This window comes from Cyanistes caeruleus, chromosome Z (assembly GCF_971803275.1).
Source record: "Cyanistes caeruleus chromosome Z, bCyaCae1.hap1.1, whole genome shotgun sequence".
NCBI classification, from domain to species: domain Eukaryota; kingdom Metazoa; phylum Chordata; class Aves; order Passeriformes; family Paridae; genus Cyanistes; species Cyanistes caeruleus.
Window position 1 is genome coordinate 3749563 of NC_141732.1, and position 21376 is coordinate 3770938.

Below are 21376 nucleotides of genomic sequence, written 5' to 3' on the forward strand. Positions count from 1 at the left end.
AAGGAGCCCACTTCCATGATTAAGAAACAATTTAAATCCTTCCAATTAGCCTGGAGAAAAGAACTGCAATTATGCTGATTGTAACTGGTTTTGTAGTGCTTCAGAAGACACGAATAAATGTTTCTGTACCTAATGTGACAGGTGTAGCAGCAGCTTCAGCCTCCCCTGCTGTGCTTGGAGGGGGTGTGCCAGGTGGAGTCGTCTCTATCCCACTCTCTTCCATCATCTTCCTTCAGCTACAAAAAGCTGTAAGGGGAAAGAAAATAAATTAAAAAAAATAATATATATATTTATATATCTATATCTATCAAAAATGCATCTTGAGAAACAAAGGGAAAAGGCCACAAGACAGTTATTGCCATTCCTGAACAGAACTGGTAATTAAAATGCCAGGTCTAGGAATAAAAAAAGAAAACCACTGACTTATCTCAAGTACAAAATTATCTAGTGTGTCCCCCTTCTCCTGTGTCTTCCCTTTATTTTTAGCACTGTCATAATACCTCAAACTCCAAGACTCTTTCTAAAAACCTTACTGTGCCTGCCCAGCTACTGCTTCCAAAATATACTGGTGGTACTTAGAAAAATAATAAGAGAGAAGTAATTACACATCACAAAGCCCACATCCCACTGCAAGAAAAACTTAACAACAGGGTACAATTCTGCTGCATTGTTGAGATGCAATAATGCAAACCAGGACCTGTTACTTCCAGCATGATTAAAATTACACTGAAATTAATTTACACCAAGTTTCCCAGTAGAGCAAATTCCTGTAAAATCCACACACCACACCTCTCTGGTGATGTTAGCAAAAGTGGAAGTAATTGAATTGAAGGCTTTGGATTTATTTTGAAGGCCAGAATAATCTTTTGGACATAATTGAATGAACCTTTAAAATATACTACTTCTAAATAAGTTAACCTATATGCTTATTTAACAACACTAAATTAATGTAAAAGGTCTTAGAAAAGTGGAAAAATTAAGATTTTCATGAACACCAGAATATTTTCATGCTTCAGTACAGCAGAAGCTTTCAAAAAGTCCTGCTTTCTCACAAGTCTAGTACACGACCTGTAACACCCCCTGAGGCAGTAGTCCTTACGAAACTTTTACTGTAATAAATTCTTGTATAAATATATGTATAAATGTATATAAATATAAATAAATTCTTGAAAATATATGTATGTATATAACAAATAGACAGACCCAAAACATTTTCTACCACATCCATGACATCAGTGGCTACTGAGAACTGCCAGCTTATTCCCTTTAAGAATTCACAAAGGAAAAGACTTAGATAATAAATAAAAATATTCACATGCATATAGAAAAGAGTTCCACTTACAAAAATGCAGGGGCTTTCCTCTGTTTAAAAAACAAAAGAAAAAAACCCTCATTCTCTCATTTTTGTTTCAGAGATATAAATATATACAACTCTTAGTTTAATGCGAAGGAAAAATTACTATTATTATCATCAAACTGAAAAATCTAGACAGCAGGACACGAATGTCAGTCTTGACAAGTGCACTAAGGGTATCAAAACCAAATGAAAGCATCAAAATCACACAGGAGAAGCCACAGACCCTCTGACAAATTACTATGATTTGCATGAAGTGATTCAGGATTAAATGCTTCAGCCCAGCCATGGAAAGCGAGTAAATGGGGCTTATGTTCAAGAAGATTTCTTGAAGAATCTTCAAGAAATTCTCATGATGGCTGGATTTTGGGTTCTGAGCATCTTTATTTCACTTAAAGGCCTCCCCTCAGAAGGGAAGAAAGGGTCAGTAACTGCCTGGTGGGGAACAGACTGTTCTTGCAAAGTACATCTCATCATCCCGTAAAAAAGAAATGCAGAGTCTTCCGTTAAACTTTACTCAGGGCAAGAATGTGCAATTTAATATTTCTGTCTTTTAATCAAATGAGTTTACATTCCTCTGCACAGAAGTATTAAGATTCTTAAGTTATTCTTCCAGCTATACACTGCAAAGCATGAAAGAATTTTCCATTGTGCAATTAAAGTAATCACTGACCAAAACCTATAAACATTTTTTTCGAGGCTCTTCCAATCTGCTGCTTGATTTCACCTAATGCCATGATTAAAACCTGATGAGAGGTACTTACTACTTAAAATAAATTCTGTGGCCATGCAGGATGACTGGTAAAGTTCCACAGAGCAAACTTTCCTGTGCAAGGATTTTTCAAAGCTTCAGAAACCTGTTACGGTGGGGAGGGAGCAGGGGCAACCCCAAAAAGAGCCACCTGACATCTGGAAAGTCAGGAATTAGTGGAATTACAAATAAATAACTCTGTGGCTGTTTTTCACTGTTAACTTTGCTATAAGAAAGCAGAACAGAAACAGTAATCCCAAATGTGCAAAAAAAAACATGTCAGCTGCTGAAATACAATAAAAATCCTATATGGAACTGACTGAAAAGATGTCTGGAATAATATGGAGCCTGCACAAAAAACAGCTTTCTGTACACAGATTTTTCAACATGATCCAGTTGTGGTTTGCATTATGAAAAAAGTGAATGATTTAAAGAAAAAAAATAATAAAGGGTAAATAGCAGGCATGGGAATAAGCAAAAGGAAAGAGGATAGTACAGTGGGTAATTTGAAACTAATAGATCACAGTGTTGAAATAATCCAGCATCACAGATTATTAAAATGATGCTACAGGATACTTATGAGCATGAGTGGCCTACCCAAAACCAGCTGAGGAATGTGAAGAATGGGTAGAAGGAGAAAATCGTGGAAAAAAGGACTCAAGAAACCCATTAGCAGTGTTCCATCTTCAACAAAGAGTCCAGTGGGGATTCCCAACGTCCCTCAGGGGAGATCCAGGGGAAAAAGTTTCCAAGTAGGATCAGACTACAATTCCTTAATGACTGCTGGGTGCAGAACTGGGCTGTCTGTTCAGTGATTTGAGAAAAACCTCGAAAGTTGTAGCAATAACTCTTTGTAATCCAAGCCACAAACACACAATTTGCAACAGGGAACACCTGAAAACTCAGCCTAACTTCTTAAGGGAGTGACTTTTGTGCCTTTTTGCAAATTAGAGCATTTTGGTTTACTAAACTGAAGCGGCAAAGGAGAAACCCAGAAAGAGGGAAAGTGAAGCATGTAGATTTAGTAGTAATATTAGCACTGCCATCTAGTGACTTCTGACCAAAAACTGCAAGTTTGATAATGCCACGTGTTTTGCTAGTAGAAAATCCTGGTAGAAAATACATGGAAATAAAAAGGAAGGGACATGGAAAAGAGAAATACAGAACAAACGTATTTCCAGCGATCAGTTATCCTTAAAACAAAACCTTTAGGAAACGGAAGCATCAGTTTTGTTTGATCAATTGCTTGGTTAAAAAAAGACCCCTTTGCAGGACAATGAAGACATTATTGGGATGATGCTAAACTCTCATATTGCACAAAGAAAATACAGTACACCCACAAAGTCTGTCTCTAGAACTATTTCTACTGATTCTCACCAGCTGAACCTCATCTATTAATCTAACACCAAATCTCAGCCATTACCCTAATTCCCAAACTAGGGAATTAGGTTGTGTATACTGAATGGAAAACCTGACTGAAATTTTTAACAGGGCTTGTGCTAAAAGCAGGAAGTAAATAATTTGATTTAGAGACTAGAAGGCTTATCTGGCAAATTATTCATATTTTCACTTTAGTTTAATAGAAAGTAATTACATTTGTGCTAATATTTTGCAATAATCTTAATGACTGAACCACACTTCAAAAGCATTCCTCAGGTTATTACTCTGAAACACAGAAATTCACAGCTAATGATAAGATTACCTACAAATGGAGATTAGCAAATTTCATGTGGATAAAAACACATTATCCAGAATCAGATATACTTTAGAGTTTATAACATGTATTTTCAGTCATCTTTAATTGATCCCTTCTTCTCTTTCAGTAGGCGCTCCTGCTAATAAAAAAAAGCAAAAACCCCAAACAAAAAAAAAACAACAAACAAACAAACAAAAAAGAACCCCAGAAACCCACAAAAAGAAGCCACAATGTATTTAAGCACACTAAGAGGGGAAACTGCTCTCTAAATAGATCTTAAAGTGAAACATAACCACTCAGCTGGAACACTAAATTGAAATGCCACTGAACTTTCTGACTTTAATCACAGTAGGCATAACATTTAATTAAGTTTTCACTGCTCGTGGCTAAGCACACGCTAACAACAGTTCCAGAATAAGGTGCAGCTAACATCAAATAAAGGACAACACTCTGCAAAAAATGAAACCAAACCAGAACTGGAAGCTGAGTATATTTTAAACTTTCATCTGAAATTCCCTCATGGTTTGGTTTTTTTTTTTCCATTTTAGAAAGGGAGAGCACTATGGGCCTTCAGCCTCTGGTTTAGAAAATACAGCCAGATCCCAAAGGACACACAAAGTCCTGAATGAAACCAAAGAAAGTGCACAGAGGGATCCTCAGTTTAATCACCTCTTGCTGAATGACTTGTTCCAAAGTCCAAAGTCTTAAAGAGAGGTAATCATGAGAGCGAAAAAACAACACAAAAAACCCCAACAAAACAACCCCCAGAACTCTCCTGTACCCATTTTCCGAGACTTTGGGCTCTTTACTGATGTCATACCTCGAAAAATGCACCTGTGAGGTCACTCCTTGATTTGAAAGGTGGTGGCAGATAACTTTTCATTATTAAGGTTTCAGAGTAGGAAACTGAAGCTAAGTCAACTTTCCTCCCATTCATAATGAAGCTGATTGCACCAGGTAAACAGTACTGTGCACTATTCTGGGACTCTGTTTAAATTGTTAACTTCCTCAGAGTTAACACGGGCACTTCAAAGATGTGACATGAGCTGGAAAATCCACAAATGAAATAACAACGCTACTAAACCTAGTGCAGTGCGCTAGGTTACGCGTTTTGTGGTATAACTTAATGCAGAGCCTGATGTATTGAATTATCAGTAGATTGTGAAAAAATATTCAAACTAAAAGAGAGTAGGTTTAGGTCAGATATTAGGAAGAAATCCTTGACTGTGAGGGTGGTGAGGCCCTGGCACAGGGTGCCCAGGGAAGCTGTGGCTGTCCCTGGATCCCTGGAAGTGTCCAAAGCCAGGCTGGATGGGGCTTGGAGCATAGTGGAAGTGTCACTTCCCATGGCACAGGGTGGAACAAAAATATTTTCTGACCCAGACCATTCTATGATTATGTATTTCTTGCATAAATTACATTAACCACAACACCTGCATAACCTTTTCACCTTAAAATAAACCCAAAAAGCAACACCAAACAAGCCTTTTCACCAGCAGGCATAGCAGCTAAAACAGACCAGGACAGCTGGAAACACCAGGCATGACAGCAAGGGCTGGTGGCCTTCCCTTGTCACTAGTGCAGACAGAATCCACAGACACCATAAACCCAGAAAGTTCCCTTTTTCCAAGGGCTGCCTGGTCTTATCAGAATCATTAGAATTCCAATTATTTCATTTCATACATTTTCATGCCATTGCCAACCCTCAGATTTGCAGCAGACCACACCCCCCCCCACCACTCCTTTGCTATCAAATATTTCAGTGTTACAAAACCCTCATGGAAACCCCAGACAAGAGTGATGGAACTACCTAACATCATCCAGCAATGCCATGAAGTAACACCACCAAAGGAACAGACATTCCAACAATCTGCACCCATCAGTTTTCCAGGGCACGGAAATCTCAGGATGCGATGCCAACAGCTCCAGCACTTTCAGAGGTGCTCTCCCAAAAGAAGTAACGCGGCTTTTTTCATGTGGTAACAAAACCAAATAAATCACATAAAGAGCAAATTATGCCTTCAGAGACACGACAAGAAAGCAATAAGGCTCCAGAAGCACCATTTGCACCCGGCATTAAGAGATTCCCGAGGGTGAGGATGAAACCGCAGGCATTTTACCAGGACCAGCACTCCCATTCCTCGCTGCAGGGCTGGAATTCGGTGCCCCGGAGTCAACCGGGGGCTCCAGCACCCAGACTCTCCCCTCAGATGGAAAGCCGGCCGGATGCAGGAGCAGGACGGCACCGGCCACCCAGCGAAGCGCCGGGATAAATCGCACCGGGAATTCTGCGCAGTGCAGCTCCCTGGCCCTCACCTCACAGCGAGCCTCGGAGCACGTCGCTGGCAGCACTGGAAGCGCAGGAGCCGCTGCAGCCCTGCAAGGACGCGCCGGGTCAGAACACGAGGAGCGAGCCCCACACGTCCCGCAGCCTCTCCGGGCCCCGGCAACGCCCGGCCCAGCCCTCCGGCCGCTCCTCCCCGCCGCCGGGCACGACAGGTCACAGCGTCCTTCCGCCGCCAAAAGTGCCCTCACCGAGCCCGATCCCCCCAGTCCTGTGCTGTCTCTTCCCGGCCTTTCCCGTCGTAGGGATACAAGAAAGGAGGCCACGGCCGGCGCCGCCTTGGACTACAACTCCCAGCAGCCTCCGCGCCGCAGCCGCCACGCCATGCCACGTCGCTCACGGCCGGGTCCAGCGGCCCCTCGCGGGGGGGGTTTGCACCCCCGTCCTGCGCCCTCAGTTTGGTTCACTCCGCACGCATATAAAGGTGGCGGTGCGGGCGGGATCTCGGCACTGCCACGTTGGCGGCCTGCGTGAGAGGTGGCGAGCGGGAAGGGCGGCGGAATGACGTCGTACCTTTAAAGCTCGCAGCCGTTCGAAACCGTCGGGCACTCTGTAAATTTTTATTGGTAGAGACACGAAGTACGTCTCGGCTGAAGTGATTTGTGCTCACAGAAAAAATTAGATTGGAAAAGGCCTCTGAAATCAGGGAGTCCAGCCTATGATCCGCTCCCTCAGCCTCTCTTGGGGCTCCAGCCCTTTCCCAGCTCCGTTCCCTTCTCTGGGCACGCTGCAAGCCCTCAATTCCCTGAGCTGGGCACGGCACTCGAGGTGTGGCCTCAGCAGTGGCAGCACAGGGACGGGCACTGCCCTGCTCCTGCTGCCGCTCCACGGCTGCCACAGCCCAGGGGCCATCGGCACCATCAACATGAGCAGCTTCTCTGATGCATTTCCCTGCCTACAGGGGAGGAAAAAAAATCTGGTGAAATCTTCCAGCCTTGACACCCTATCAGGCACCCATTATAGCTAATACAGGAATTTGGAGGGTATCTCAGTTAAGGCTTGACAAGTGCATTGACTATGACTACTGGCTGTGTTGCTAAACAACTGAGTTTGTGCACAAAATTAAAGAAATCACTGTGCCACTTATTCCCTCAATCTCTCCTGCAGGATTCTTAGAAATAAGGTGCTGGTTCATGCGGATGAAGAGAAACTATTAAGTATGGTGGGAAGAAGTTCTGTTAAGGTTTATAGTTCTTTTGACGTGTACTTTTTGTTGTTCCTATGTTCTGAAAGAATGGACTTAGCATTTCTACCAAGTGGGATTGCTCTCCTTTGTGGTAACCTCACAGGGCAGGTTGAAGAAAGAACTTGGGATGATCTCCTTGAGTATGTCAGGGGGTAGAGTTACACTGAGGATATCTGGGAATGGCAAGAGCAAAATTTGGTGTGCTGTTTCCAGTGTCACAGGCTTTGCAAGAGTCCCAGACACCATAAACCCAGAAAGTTCGGTTTGTGAGGAACTTGTTTACTCACCATTGGTGGCCAATCTGGGTTAGAAAATACTACAAGTCACTCAGGAGCTAGAAGTTCCTGTGGGGTGGTGACAGTCATGGGGGTGGCAGTCACCAGAAGTGTGCTGACTGTGTCCATGCTGTGAATGCGACATGGGCATAAAGTCTGGGAATCTGTCACTGGTCTGTGCTGGAGCAGCATCACTGGATCCCAGTGCTGGTGGAGCAGAGGCACCCCAGCAGCAGGTGTGTGGTTCCCACAGGGCCCATCATCCCCTCAGGGGCTTTGAGAGGCTGGAGGTGGAGATGGGCAGAAGCCCAGCGTGGGCAGTGTGGTGTGGTCAGCCAGGCCGGGAAGGCAGATGTGCTGGAGAGGCTCTGGACCAGGATGAGGCCAAAGGGTGGCTGTGGCCTTGTAGCAAGCCTGTCAGCTGGGCTGTGGGACCAGGACTACAGCCTGAGACACGCACTCCTGGAGTCACCCCCTCCTGGAGGGGTCCCTGGCCGCTCCCAGCATGTGTCCCACAGTTCTGACAGTCCCAGGTCTGGCTTGGGGCTCCCTCAGTGCTGGGGGTTTTGAGTGCCAGGATCCAGCCTGGACTTTGGCCAGTGCCCTGCAGGGACAGGGTCTGGTGGGCATCAGAGGTGGGCACATGGGGAAGGCAGTGGCTGTTACCAGGGTGAGGAGAAGGATGAAGGAACTGGACTTCTTCTCAGCGCATCCTAGGGACACCTGATGGCAGGAGGAATGTGGCAGCTGGGCAAGAGAGGCCACATCTGCTGCCCCAGAGCTGGGAAAGTTGCTTGGAAAGACAAGTGCCCTCATCCTGGGCAAATGCCTGCTCCTGTTGGCCTGGCTGTGACATAGCAGTTTTACCAGCTACCTCCAAAGGTCCTTTCTGACATGAAGAACTTCAGGACTTGGTGATGGTCACTGTCTGGTACAGAAGTTTTCATGGGTCATCACTTCACTGCCTTGCAAAACAGGGTCCTACATTGGGAAGAGAGACTGTGTCATCCTTGGGCACAGAAACAGAACGTTCCTGGGGTCCGCAAGCAATGCATGCCAGCTGCTGAAGGAAAGGTGTGAGGCAGAGTTACATACTGGAGACAAAACCATTATGACTGAAACTCCAGGGAATTCATGAAAAGTTAAAGGTTTTGCTAAAAAGAAAGTCATACCTGGGCCCAGCAAAGAGCCTGAATGGGGCAGCAGAGGAGCACTTGCAGCTTTATGTTGTGTTCTTCATTCCTGCTTTATACTCCCAAAAAGAATCTGCTCGATACACTTAAATTAGGTCAACAGGGACACCCAAGGAAACATCACAGCCTTGTTTACAGGGAAAAGCCTTGACATTCTCTTTTTGGGAGAATGAAGGCTTCAAATTCATCATCTATACAGTAAACTTGCAGTATTGTAAAATGAATTTTTAATGATAATTTGAATTATAGAAATGAGAATTACTACCAATAGTGCCTGATGATGACAATTTAGGATGTTTCAATTAGCTAATGTGCTTTTATTTGTGAGATAATTGGTGGGAAACACTGGCATTTAACTAATTATGATAATTTTTCTTTTGTAACTGTCTCAGTAATTATGAAAAATATTTCAAAGGGCTTTGAGATAACTGTTTCAAAAGGAATGATAGTTGTCCTTGGTTTTTGTCATCAGAAATGGCACAGGCATCCTAGCACAACAAATTCAAATTCTAGTAATTTTACCACTTTTGTTGTAATCACCTCAAAAGTGATCTTTCAGAATCACTTCCAAAATTTTCCAAAAACTACATCCAAACTAGTATCAAGAGTTAAAAGACAATGATGGAATCTAATCTTAAAAAAAAATTAAGATTTTTCTACCGGTTTTCAAAATTTACCACAAATTCTCTAGTTTATTAAAAGAAAAAAAGGAAGTTCCTTAAGGAAGGACTAAAATTTCATCCCATATGTTGAACAGCTCGGGTGGTGGTGAGGAAATGGATACGGCAGCTCTCTGGCCCACAGGCAGTGGCACGACTGGGGCAAAAGCTGCCAGGCCGATGTCACCAACATCTGGACCCAGTGGGTGACTTTCTCGGTGTCCAGGTACGAGCCCGTGCAGAGGGTGTCCAGCAGGTACCACTCCTGATCCTTGGGCAGCTGGCCACCACAGGCGTGGAGAAAGCACCTCGGCCCCAGCAGCCGCTCCCCGCAGCACAGGCACTCCAGCGCCACATGGACGCGCCCGGCTGGCGGATGCTCCGTGCTCTCCGGGATGAAGGAGTGGCCGGGGGGTGGCCGCAGCAGGACCAGCGGGCGGTAGGTGCTGCTGTTCTCCTGGACGCTGCAGACTTCACAGCTGCTGTACGTCCCGGCGACCAGGTGCAGCTCCGGCATGAAATTCCTTCGGGACAGCACTCGGCAGACACCGAGGAGCTCGTCCAGCAGCTCCTTCAGCCCCTTCGTGCTGGACAGGTCCTGCTGGAGAAGCACAGAATCCCAGAAGGGTTGGGCTTGGCAGTCACCTTGCAAGGCCGTCCAGTGTGACCCCACAGCCATGAGCTGTGGGGACGTTCTCAACTAGATCAGGGCGCTGACAGCGGCTCCAGCCTTATCCTGGATGTGCCCATCACTGATGGGGTGGGCACAGCCAAAGGGCTGCCACCACTCTGCACCCTTGACATCATCCTCATGACCACTGACCTTCTCCTCTCTGCTGCACTTCTTGCTCACAACCATCACGTGCCTCTTCAAACCCTTCAGCTCCCTGCAGCTGCCACAGCCACACTTCTTCTCACCAGCCAGCAGCCCACAGCCAGAAAGAACCAGAAGCAGCACTGCTGCACTGGCCCAGAGCAGACACTGATGTTGCCAGGCAGAAGACAGCAGCATTTCCATGGGGCCACTGCTCGCTCCCCTCAGTCTCCTCCAGGAGCTGTCATCTCCTGATGCACATATTCCTCATGCTCCAGCATCTGTTTTACTTCATCATTCTCAAATTGTAAATTCCCTTTCAGCACAGTGGGGGTGGCTAACAGAGCCGGGATGAGCACAAGTGTTGGAGACATTGCCTGGTGGGAGAAGGGGGGCTCAGCACCTCTGGCTGGGAGGGTGTAGGGGCCTGGGACACCTGCAAATGTCCCCAGAGCCTCTATGGATGCCTGCCACACTGAGTGACCTGAGCCTGTGTCCCCCCAGCCCTGGGGCAGTGCTGTGTGCAGATCACACAGGCAGGGCAAGCAGGCAGAGCTGCAGTTGCGCCTCCCCAGTGGTGGGACATGTCTGCCTGCCTGCCTTGCCTTTCTCACTGCCATTCTCCTTTCCTTTCTCTTTTTTTTTTTTTTTTTTTTTCTTTTTCCAGACAGAACAGTGCAAGCAGGTGAATTATTTCTGTCAGGTTGTCAGGTAGCAGAGCTTAAGGGAGAAGTGTAAAGACAAAGGAATATCAGGGAAAGCGAGTGAAGGGGAAACACAAGTGGTGGAGTTCTACCCTTTCATCCTTGAGAGAAGCGCATCAGGAGTCAGAGGAGCCCCATGCCTATGATCACGCAGAAGACCTATTGAATGGGGTGAGGGTGGAAATACAAAAAATAAAATACAGAATTCTGCCCCCACCCAGCCCCATCACCTTCCCAGGTGTTGCTTCAGGATGGGTATGAGGCCCTGGGTCCAGGGGGTCAGGCAGATGACAGCAAAGAATCTGTCTGGAGAGTTTACCAGTTAACGCTTCATCTGTTGGACGAGCACCACCTGTAGCATTAAAGAGAAAAGAAGGGTAGTGGTAGTTGTTGACTTCCTTCTGAGTGGAACAGGGAACCCTGGGTCCCAGAGGACTGGAGGTGCCAGTGTGAGCCCATCCCCAAGAAGGGCTGGGAGGAGGCTCTGGGGAGCTCCAGGCCTGAGCTCGGTGCCTGGTGAGGTGGAACAGATGCCCTTGAATGCCATCACACAGCACCTCCAGGATGGCCCAGGGGTCAGACCCAGCCAGCGTGGCTTTAGGAGGGGCAGGTCCTGCCTGACCAAACTGGTCTTGTTTTCTGTCCATGTGAACTGCCTATGGACGGAGGAAAGGCTGTGGATGTTGTGTGCCTTGGCCTTCAGCGAGGCCTTTGACACTGTGGGCCACAGCATTTCCTGGAAAAGCTGCAGCCCATGGCTTAGAAAGGTGCACTCTACACTGAGTCAAGAACTGGATGGAGGCTGGGCTCAGGGAGTGGTGGGAGTGGTGCCACATCCATCAGGGAGTCAGTCACCAGTGGTGTCCCCAGGGATCTGTGCAGAGCCCAGTCCTGTTTAGTATCTTTACTTACTATCTGGATGATGGGATTGAGTCCTCCATCAGTGAACTTGCAGCTGGCACCAAGCTGGCAGTGCATGTGGATCTGTTGGAGGGTAGGAGGGCTCTGCAGAGGGACCTGGACAGGCTGGATAGATGGGCTGAGTCCAGTAAGATGTTTTACAAGTCCAAATGCCTGGTGCTCCACTTTGGCCACAACAACCCCTGTGATGCTACAGGCTAGGGACGGAGTGGCTGGACAGCAGCCAGGCAGAAAGTGACCTGGGGGCTCTGGTGGACAGCAAGCTGCACATGAGCCAGAATTGTGCCCAGGTGGCCAAGAAGGCCAGCGGCACCTGGCCTGGATTAGTAATGGTGTGGCCAGCAGGACCTGGGCAAGGATTCTTCGCCTGTGCTCGGCACTGGTGAGGCCATACCTTGAGTGTCCAGTTCTGGGCCCCCAGTTTAGGATAAGGATAATTAATAAATCCTGGGAGAAGAAAAAAACTCTCTCTTCCTTTCACCACACGTCAAGCGGTGTTTGTGTGATCAGTTCATCTCCAGCAGTAACACTTCTGACGTGGTGCCGCAGTCCGGCTAACTCTGTCCTGCGGCACCACACTGGGAGTGGGGAACTGCTCCTGACCTAAAGGACACGAGCTGAACCTTAGAGCTGCTGCTCCTACAGCACTTTGGATGTCAGTGCATGGAGGAGATAAAGGAATGAGGAGGAGGCTCTTGGTATGGGTTCCAGGGAGAGGTTTGTTTCCTGAAGGGGTCAGGGACCAAAGAGCCCTGAACAGGGGTCTACTAGGGTTTTTATATGGGGGATGTTCAAGGGGAAGGTAGAAAACTCCAACCAATAGGGAATCTGGGAGGGAGGAGTGAAGGGAGAAGATTAATAGTTGAGGGATCAGTCATGTACGGCTTCGAGTATTAGGGGAATTGCAGGATAGGGACATGTACACCAAGAGGGGTTGACAAGGGACTTCCTGAAACAAGGGGGAAGTGACAAGTAAGGGGGGGAGGGATGGAGAACTTTCCAGGGAAGCTAGACATCCAAGGGGAATACAAAATTCAGGGGGGAACGGGGAATAAACCACTTACATAACGAAATACATTACACCACAACATTTCCCATCCTGATTGATTCTGTGGCTCCATGAAGCATCCAAGCCCTTTTTATTCCTACATGGAAACATGACCCTTTACGGAGAATATTAATTTATAACCAGTGACTGCTTACCGTACGTAATCAGGATCACTGTTACCTTTTTATTAACAAGGTGGCTGTTTGTAAAACAAGTCAATTACTTAACGATTAAACCCCCTGTTTCAATAGCTGTTGGGGTTGATTCGACAAAGATAGAAGAGGAAGAGTTCAACCCAAAGCCATGGGAAACTTCCTCTTCTATGAGGGAGCTTTAAGCCCACCCCCAAAGGTCCGCCATTGGTTCTGTGTTAATCATTACCAGAATGTTCCTTGATCCTCATGTTCCTATTGGTTACTTTTTCCTGCAGTTATTATTAATATTCCTAATCCTCTGTCCTTATATGGGTCATTCTGTCAGACCTTGCCTTAAATCTTCCCTGTTCCATAATGTATAAATGCATAGTACTTGTATATATTGTGTACTGTGTAGATGTATATATTACTTGTGCCTGACCCTGGACCCTGGTCTTTTCCAGTTCATCTCCTGTTACGTGTATGACATCCTGTTTGTTATTTTTGCCTTATTAAAAATTTGGTTTTGTGTAACTGGATCAGACTTGTCTGTTTTGAATCCAAGTTGCCATTAACCGGTAATCCCAATGACAGTAGCAGCTGGACCCACTCTGTGGGTCAGGGCCAGACTGCTACAGATGGTGCCTGAACAGGGACCTGTTACAAGTAAATTGGTGGTTGCAACAAATTGATTAATTGTTAGCATTTGATTATAAGATGTCAATAATTGTTATTTAATATATGTTCCTAATTAATGGTTTGTATTTGTCGATAGGGAGTTTGGATTTCCTGCTTCTATAAGGGAAGGGGGTGAAGTCCAGTAATCTGCGTGGGATTGAACGGAATCAAGATTAATTTAAAGCTAATGAGGTGCTGTTCGAACAACGTGAAAGGCTCGTGAACTGAAAGAACATTCCAGAACACGACCTCATAGAAGTGATATCTGTATCTCGGACAACAATTGGTGGAAGGGCCGACCAACCACTCGATGCCCTGGAGGAATGATTGTTCTGGAGTGCACCCTGTTAAGGACTAATGAGAGCCTTAGAAATGAGCCAATCTGAGAGAGAATCAAGAATGAACCTATCATTCATGACAGAAGGGGGTTATAAAGGCAGTAGCAGGACTTCACCCCGGGTCCTCCTGCGGAACAAAATAGTCCAAAGGAGCACCCAGGGTATTGCTGCAGTTTGTCTGATTTGCCGAGTGGGGCTCGGGCTTATCCTGGGCTCCTGCCTCTGTTGGTGTTTTCTTTTGTTTATTAAATGAGCTGACTTTTATTTTCACCCAAAAAGTCCAAGCCTTATTTACAACAGGTCCCCTGGTATCCAGGTGAACTGTCAGGATTCAGATTTACCTTTCAGAGCTGAACGTAGGCCATTGCCATTCTCACCGGAGTGAGAACGGCTGGCAGCGGGTTGGAGTGGGAAGACACTTGGGCTGCTAAGGAGCTGGAAGGAAGCTGCCTCAGCAACGACCTTCAGGGGAAGGTAGGAGAAGGGTGACCCCATCTACTCGACGCCATTCTTTCTTTGGTTGGCATTTCAAACTAGTTTCAGGATGGGAGCAGGGATGTTGGTAGTGGAGAGAGACATCTCTGAAGCTTTTAAGTTAAAATTGGCGAACTGGGGAAAGAAATTCCAAAAGAAAGAGCTCTAAAATATAATTCAATGGGTTCTTAGAAATATTCCAGAAGCCACTGAGCCCAAGATATATTTGACTGAATTTTGGGACCCGGTAGGGAAAAAAACCTCATAAATTTGGCAGGGGAGCGGAATAGCTTTGCACAAAAATTAATCCAAATATTCCAAATAGTATTGAGCATGGCAAAATAAGAAGAAAAGAAGGAAATGAAATCAAGGTTGTTCGTAAAGGAGCAAAAAAAACAATGACTCAGGAAACTACAGGAATAACAACCCCACTTTTTCCTTCAAAATCTCTCCTCTGACCATCCCAGACGTTGCCTCAGATGAGGTGTGGTGACCCGGTTCGTGAGTGACATGACAGCTAACGTACAGGCCTGTCGGGCTAATCACACGCGAACACCAATGTGGTGGACGGTGAAGAGTGTTTATTTCCGATGTGCAAGGTTTTATATGACGGAGTTATGATTATGTCATCACCATGATATTATGGGTTATAGAACTTTGGAGAAAGAGGGGCCCTATCTTCCCGTACATCGCGAGATCTTCCGATCGGCTTTCCCTATCTAACCACATCACCCAGAGGACAGACATGGGGCTGAGATGGCAAATGCCTGTGCTGGTGGCTGGCCTGGGGAGAATCGTGGCTTAGCCGGTGACTCCACTGCCCTGTGTCCATCGTCATCGGACCCTCCACCTGACATCCACAATGGAAGTGCGCAGGTCATTTTGGACCTCTCCCATTCCGTCCCACCAACCAAACTAACACCAAGCAGTCCAGTTCCACGATAATCACCAGTGGTTACAGCACCCCCGACCGCCATTTTAAGAATGTTGGCCATTTTGAAGGTCGCACTAACATTTCTGATCGATGCCCTGGTCTGTTGGGAGTCTCCACCTCCAGTCCCACCTATGATCTCGCCCATGCCTCTGTGCAGTACACCCACTAACCCAGAGGAACCTCACCTTCCTAAACGTAAGTGCCACACCTTCTCTGAGGAGACCGGAATTACGTTTGCTGCAATTCCAGAAGGGCCCACCTCCAAGATGGCGGTGCCTGGGTCACCATGGCCTTCTGCAGGGCCTGGCTTAAGGCAAGGTCGCAAATGCAAAAGGGTGCTCATAGCTGAAGGTGGCATCTCCCCCTCTGATTCATCCTCCTCATCCGAAGAGGATCTTTCCCAGCCAGAATTCTGGAAAATGACTTGGGAAAAAATGAGCACAGTGGTAAAAAGAAGGTGACAAGGTTGGAAGTTATCTGATGTAACAGCAGAGTCAATCTGTATTGGGAGGCTCCAGCCTCTAGCGAAATCAAAATCTAAGCAAAGCAGCTGGAGAATATGGAAGGGGTTCTCCATAGTTTTCCAGCTTAATTTCAGCAACTTTTTCCGCTCACACTACAACTCCACATGGTGGACGTTACCTCATGACATCGTTGCTAAACTCCACTGAATATTGATCGTGAGAGTTGGGTGGAAACATTTACTAAATAAGCTGCAACAAAGATTATGCCAGAGACCCTGCCAGAACAGGACTGACCATGGAACAATTAGCCGGAGAGCAGGCCCATTATGGACCCAGATCAGCAAGCTATAAATCTACCGAGGTCTGCTGTTAATAATGTTAAGGACGCAGCCAGAAAAAGCCTTGCTACAAATACCAGATGCCAATAAGCCCAAATTGGACTATGCTGGTATCAGACAGGGCCCTACTGAGGCCTATATGGCATTTTTGCATCGCCTTAAATTAGCAATCAATAAACAAGGAAGATGGAGTGCAGGAGAGATTGCTGAAAGAGGAGGTGGCTGTAGTTAATGCTAATCCAGAATGCAAAAAGGTTCTGTGTGCACTGAGCTCAGAGCCTGAGACCTGTATTCCTCAGGTGGTGGAAGCTTGTAGCAAATCAGCTACTCCTGTGCATGCTGCTGCTGTTCAAGCAGAAGTACTGACTAGTGCTTTAAGTACTTTTCAAAAGGCTTCCCAAAAGCAACAAAACCAGAAAACTGGGTATTGTTACAGCTTGTGGACAAAAGGGACATGGGGCAAAGAATTGTAACAAACCTAAAAGGGAGGTCTTCCAAGAACAATGTGACTGCAGTAAAAATAAAGCACTAATCCATCTCAGCTTGTGCAGGGACATTGCTGTTGTTTATCGGGGAACCTCCATCGGAGCGCGTTACAGCGGTGCGCAACGACACGAGATTCCCTGCCACCCACCTTGGAGAACATCAAGGGCCTCGGGTCAGCAATTAAAACCTGTCATTAACGACCTTCCCACCTCAATGCCAGCAGGTACCAGACTGGAGTTGTCGACTGTCTGGTCAGTAACGATAACGGACTGTACACCACATGGAATGTACACCATTCCTACAGGTCAGGCCCAGAACCATGGCCTGGAGACTTTTTAGTTGTAGGAGCGGCATCCTGTTTGTTATTTTTGTCTTATTATTAATAAGTTCAGTTTTGTGTAACTGGATCAGACTCATCTCTCTCGTATCCCAGTCACCAGTAATGGGTGATCCCGATGGCAGCAGCAGCCGGACCCGCTGTCCGGGTCGGGCCGAACCGCTACAAACAGCACTGAAGGGATGCTGAGGTTCTCAGCTTTGCACAGAAAAGCCTGGAAAGTGGGACTACACTTTTGCAGTTCTGGATTGTAGCTTTCAAAATCTGAAACATTAGACCTCTAGGATGTATTTTTCAGTTTTTGTATTACAATTAGTAGTAGTACTTTATTTAGTTTCTTCCGATTATTAAACTGTTCTTATTTCAACCCACAGAGTTTCCTTTCCTCTACTCCTTCCTGGAGGAATGAGTAACTATCTGCATGGTACTCAGTTGCCAGCTGGGGTTAAACCATGAGAGCAAAAACAACATTTCATACATTTGTCATGCTATTTCAAGATTCCCCGGTAAGCAAATGAAAATCGAAGTTAAAAAAAATAAAAAAAATCAAAGCACTTCCCATCTTTCATTAGAAACTTTATTGTATTAACCTACAGGTATGTGAAGTGACGTGAAATACATGGTAGTGAGAGGGAGAATGATGAACATCAGTCATCTTTGGAAAATATATATATGTTTTCACAACAAAACACTTTTTTTGTTACAACTAAGAAAAAAGCCAGGCATACTTGATAGGTTTTCTTTAAAAATACAATACAGTTCAATCATATCAAAGTGAAGTCTTGGGGGCTAAAGAAAAGTTATGTTCAGTGCTCTAGCACTACTATGAGTGTATCAAATGACAAGGTTTTCTCTACAGTAACTGATAAACATACACTCATTTGTTTTCAGTAATTTCAGATACTGTATGTACAATCTTTAATATAAAGCATTTTTTGTCAAAACTAGCTCTGTGTTCTTCAGTCTGGACTTAAGAGCTTCGGTGTAAGAATTACTATTTGGATACATACTGAATAAAAAATTGTTGTTAGTGTATTTGAAAATCCAATGTATTTAGAGTAACACATTCCTTGCTTTTGATTTTATCCTAGCTTCACTTCAATATGAACTTGTGGATTGTCTCAGCAGAAAGTGTGAGTACAATGAAATCTTCCTTCCCATAATCTGCTTGTACATCTCCAATTAAAGTTAATGGAAGTTCTCTGGGTAGATCAAGATAAGGACAGATTTTATATGTAACAGTGTGTTGTGATTAAAATCTTGGATATAGTAGAAAGCCGTGAGGTTCGTTATGCTTCTAAGTGGCCTGAATTAATAATGCCTACAGTATTTAAAGCCTAAAGTTTATATTCACTACTTTAAAGTCAGCTACTAACTTGGTGCCGCACGCCTCTAGGGGAGAGCTACCTCCATTTTCAGTGCTGTATTTTGTCACTATTGCAGTGTGAATATATTGAGGCAAGGCATCCCTTTCCATTCCTGTCTGTGGTGAAGCCAGTTCTCTGAGTGCTTGCTAAAATTGCTCCATCAACTGATGCATTCAGTCTGCCCCTGCACCCTAGAGAATGCACCTTCAGAAGTATTTAAATTGTGTGAAGACCACAGTGGGATCTACAAGAAGAGCTGTCTGGCAGTCATGAGGATTGACTGGGGATCTCTGAAGCTGAGAGCAGAGTGCACTCCAGGAAATCAGTGTTCTGAGCACCTCACCAGCCATCATTCTCTGAAGTAAATTCACAAGCCATTTGCTTGCCCTGTATGTACTGCAGATCCAGCTCAGATTCATGCAGACACTGCTGCTGCTGACTACACAGCAGGAGTTTCACTTGCATGCAGAAAGGCAGACCTCAGTGATGTGTACATTTAGAACACACACCATAAGCAAAATTACAGTAAACTCATCTATTTTCATGACTCTTTGAGTGAATGTATCACTCGAGGATATGTGGCATACTGGAAATTAAAAAAAAAACTCCCAACATTTATTCAGCTCTTCACTTTCCTATGTTAATTTTTCATGTGATGAAGACAATTTACCTAGTGGTCTTCAAAAACAGCAAGACTTTTTTGTGAGCTTCCAATTTTTAAGTGCAGCGTTTTCTATTCATGGCTTCAGAGAAGAAAGGTTTTATTTTAAAGTCTGTTTCACACAATACAAAAAAAAATATATATGCCAGTAGCTCTACACTTTATCTAGATGCATACAAACCAAATCAATACTTCATCTTAGACAGGGATTAAATGGCAACCAGCCTTAGAAATCTCATAGCTAATACCTGTACATTCCAAATCTAAACCATAATGGAATTCTTTATTCCAAGGATGCAACAGAAAAGCCCAGGGAACTGCAAAGCAGCCAGGATCCTTTTCCCCATCCATCAGCAACACACCAACCCTTGGGACAAGGACAAGGGAGGAGCTGCTTCTTTACTTTTCTTCTGGGTTCTTGTTGGCATTCTCAACAAAAAACCACAATAATTTTCTTCCCCTGAATTAATGAATTAATCTGAACTGTTAGGTATTCTTTAATCACCTCTGATAGACATCACTGTGAATTCTTACTTTTGATCCTCTTGCTCTGCCCAGAGGTCCTTTGAACCGGACAAAATAAAGGCCAGTTGGCAAAAATGCAAAAGAAATGGACACACACACTAGAATATTTTTGCAGTTACAAGCTAGTTCACTAAAAACACAGACACGCAGCATAAAAATGGAGATAGAAGTTAATGGAGGTGGGGGGGGTACATGTGTCACATTATTAGCAATGCAAAAGACCAGCTTAAGCATGTGTTTTCCCTACATCGACTATAAAAAAGAAAAGGTGCCTTTTTAGCAAGTATGCACAGAGTTTGCTTAGTTATTTAGAAGAAAAAAGAAGTCAGAACACTTTACTATTTTTATCCTATATTACAGTAATTATTACTACCTTTTTATAAAATGTAAACCCTTCCTTGCAGTTAAGATTTACAGAAGTCATCACCTTTGTCCACTCCTTACGTAATCAGTCCATGGTGACAAAAATAAACTGATTCAATTTACATATTTTTTTTAAGCAATAAACTGATATGTTGTGGATCATTAGCTTGTGTGTGGCAGAAATAGTGGTCACAACTGCAACGTATGAAGCTGAACTGTAGCAAAATACTTGTTGAAGACTGGTGCTGGGTCTGCAGTACTAAGAGATCTTGAAGCATCATGTAAATACTGATGTATGCAATTATTTAATCTCCAGAACTATTCAAGCCAAGTACATCCACCACCTGCAATGGACGGCAAAGCCTGATGATGGATTTCTCAAACAACTGCAACGTTGTGCTTCCTTATCCCCATCAGATCTTGTTTTTTCTTGTAATATGTCTTGACTAAAGATAAGAATGGAAGGTAAAATTTGGCAAGGCAGTTTTCCTTCAACTAGTGAGTAACTGGTGAATCAGATCACCTGTACAAAGTGGTATTTGGTAAATTGCACTGTCCTGGGAGCATTACTACTCTGGAACATGACAGACATGAAGCCTATATTTGAAGTCCCTAAAATGTGATGTTACCAAGACTAATCTGCAAACTACTATTTTTTAAGCCAGTATATTACAGTATAAATGTGTTGCATACCTGTTTCTATAAAATTTACTGCCGTGAATAAAAAGAAAAAAGAATAATCAGGATCCCCAGAGTGTGGCATTTGTCCATCTGTCACTTGTATACGCAATACAGACCTCGTGCTGAGATTCTGCTCAAGGTACAGCAATTATCTGCCGGACAGAGCCAAGAGAGATGGTAAACTAGAGAGGAAGGAGCACGACCGTGCCCCTCTGCCCCTTCAGAGTCCCAGGGCTGTAGGCATCAGCTTCTTGCGGGGTCATTCGCTGCTGACCTCCTTTGTGGAGGGCGTGGGGCTCTCCCGGACGGGAAGGAGGTCGTAGTGGCACGGAATGTGGCTGTTTTTTGGGAGGTCGTAGGGATCCTGGCCGAAGCGCCCGCCGCCGCTGCCGAACGCGCCCTGGACAACGCTCACCGTGGGCTCTGTCAGGAGAGAGAGAAAGCACACTCAGCTTTAGGGAGAACACTGATACTTCATCTCAGTTTCTGCTTCAGTGGGAAGATTCCTCATCCTGCTGAGTCCTGAAATGTAGCTGTAGAAACACAGGTTGGTGTTTTGGCTTCACACTTAAAGCAGGGCCCTGCCGTGAGGGTCTTCACTGACAGAAACAAGACAGCATCTGTTCTTGATGTGTCTTTAATTTCAGGAAA

General features: G+C 45.1%; 3 protein-coding genes across 9 annotated transcripts in view; all 3 read right to left on the bottom strand.

Annotated features, from left to right (window-relative positions):
- The window catches only part of PRRC1 (proline rich coiled-coil 1), a 23019-nt gene extending 16404 nt beyond the window's left edge, over positions 1 to 6615 (bottom strand). Inside the window, exons 1-3 of one of the 4 annotated variants that reach the window (XM_023945055.2) lie at positions 6337 to 6615; positions 6118 to 6178; positions 130 to 246 (exon numbers count right to left, since the gene is read on the bottom strand). In XM_023945055.2, the coding sequence (XP_023800823.1) occupies positions 130 to 226 (97 nt within the window). In that variant the 5' untranslated portion in view covers positions 227 to 246; positions 6118 to 6178; positions 6337 to 6615. Of the gene's footprint in view, positions 1 to 129; positions 247 to 5921 lie in introns of all 4 variants that reach the window. The other 3 variants (XM_023945053.2, XM_023945057.2, XM_023945056.2) reach the window with 3 other exon arrangements.
- On the bottom strand, positions 6595 to 14916 carry LOC147647993 (inositol 1,4,5-trisphosphate receptor-interacting protein-like 1). The gene has a single exon (XM_086869699.1). The coding sequence runs from the start codon at positions 10135 to 10137 to the stop codon at positions 9529 to 9531; it is 609 nt and encodes a 202-aa protein (XP_086725825.1). The 5' UTR covers positions 10138 to 14916; the 3' UTR covers positions 6595 to 9528.
- Positions 14917 to 17691: 2775 nt separating this feature from the next.
- Positions 17692 to 21376, bottom strand: part of MEGF10 (multiple EGF like domains 10) — an 85684-nt gene continuing 81999 nt past the window's right edge. For all 4 annotated transcript variants that reach the window (XM_086869695.1, XM_086869696.1, XM_086869694.1 and 1 more), the window contains one exon: positions 17692 to 21148. In XM_086869695.1, coding sequence (XP_086725821.1) covers positions 20985 to 21148 — 164 coding nt within the window. In that variant the 3' untranslated portion in view covers positions 17692 to 20984. The remainder of the gene's footprint in view (positions 21149 to 21376) is intronic.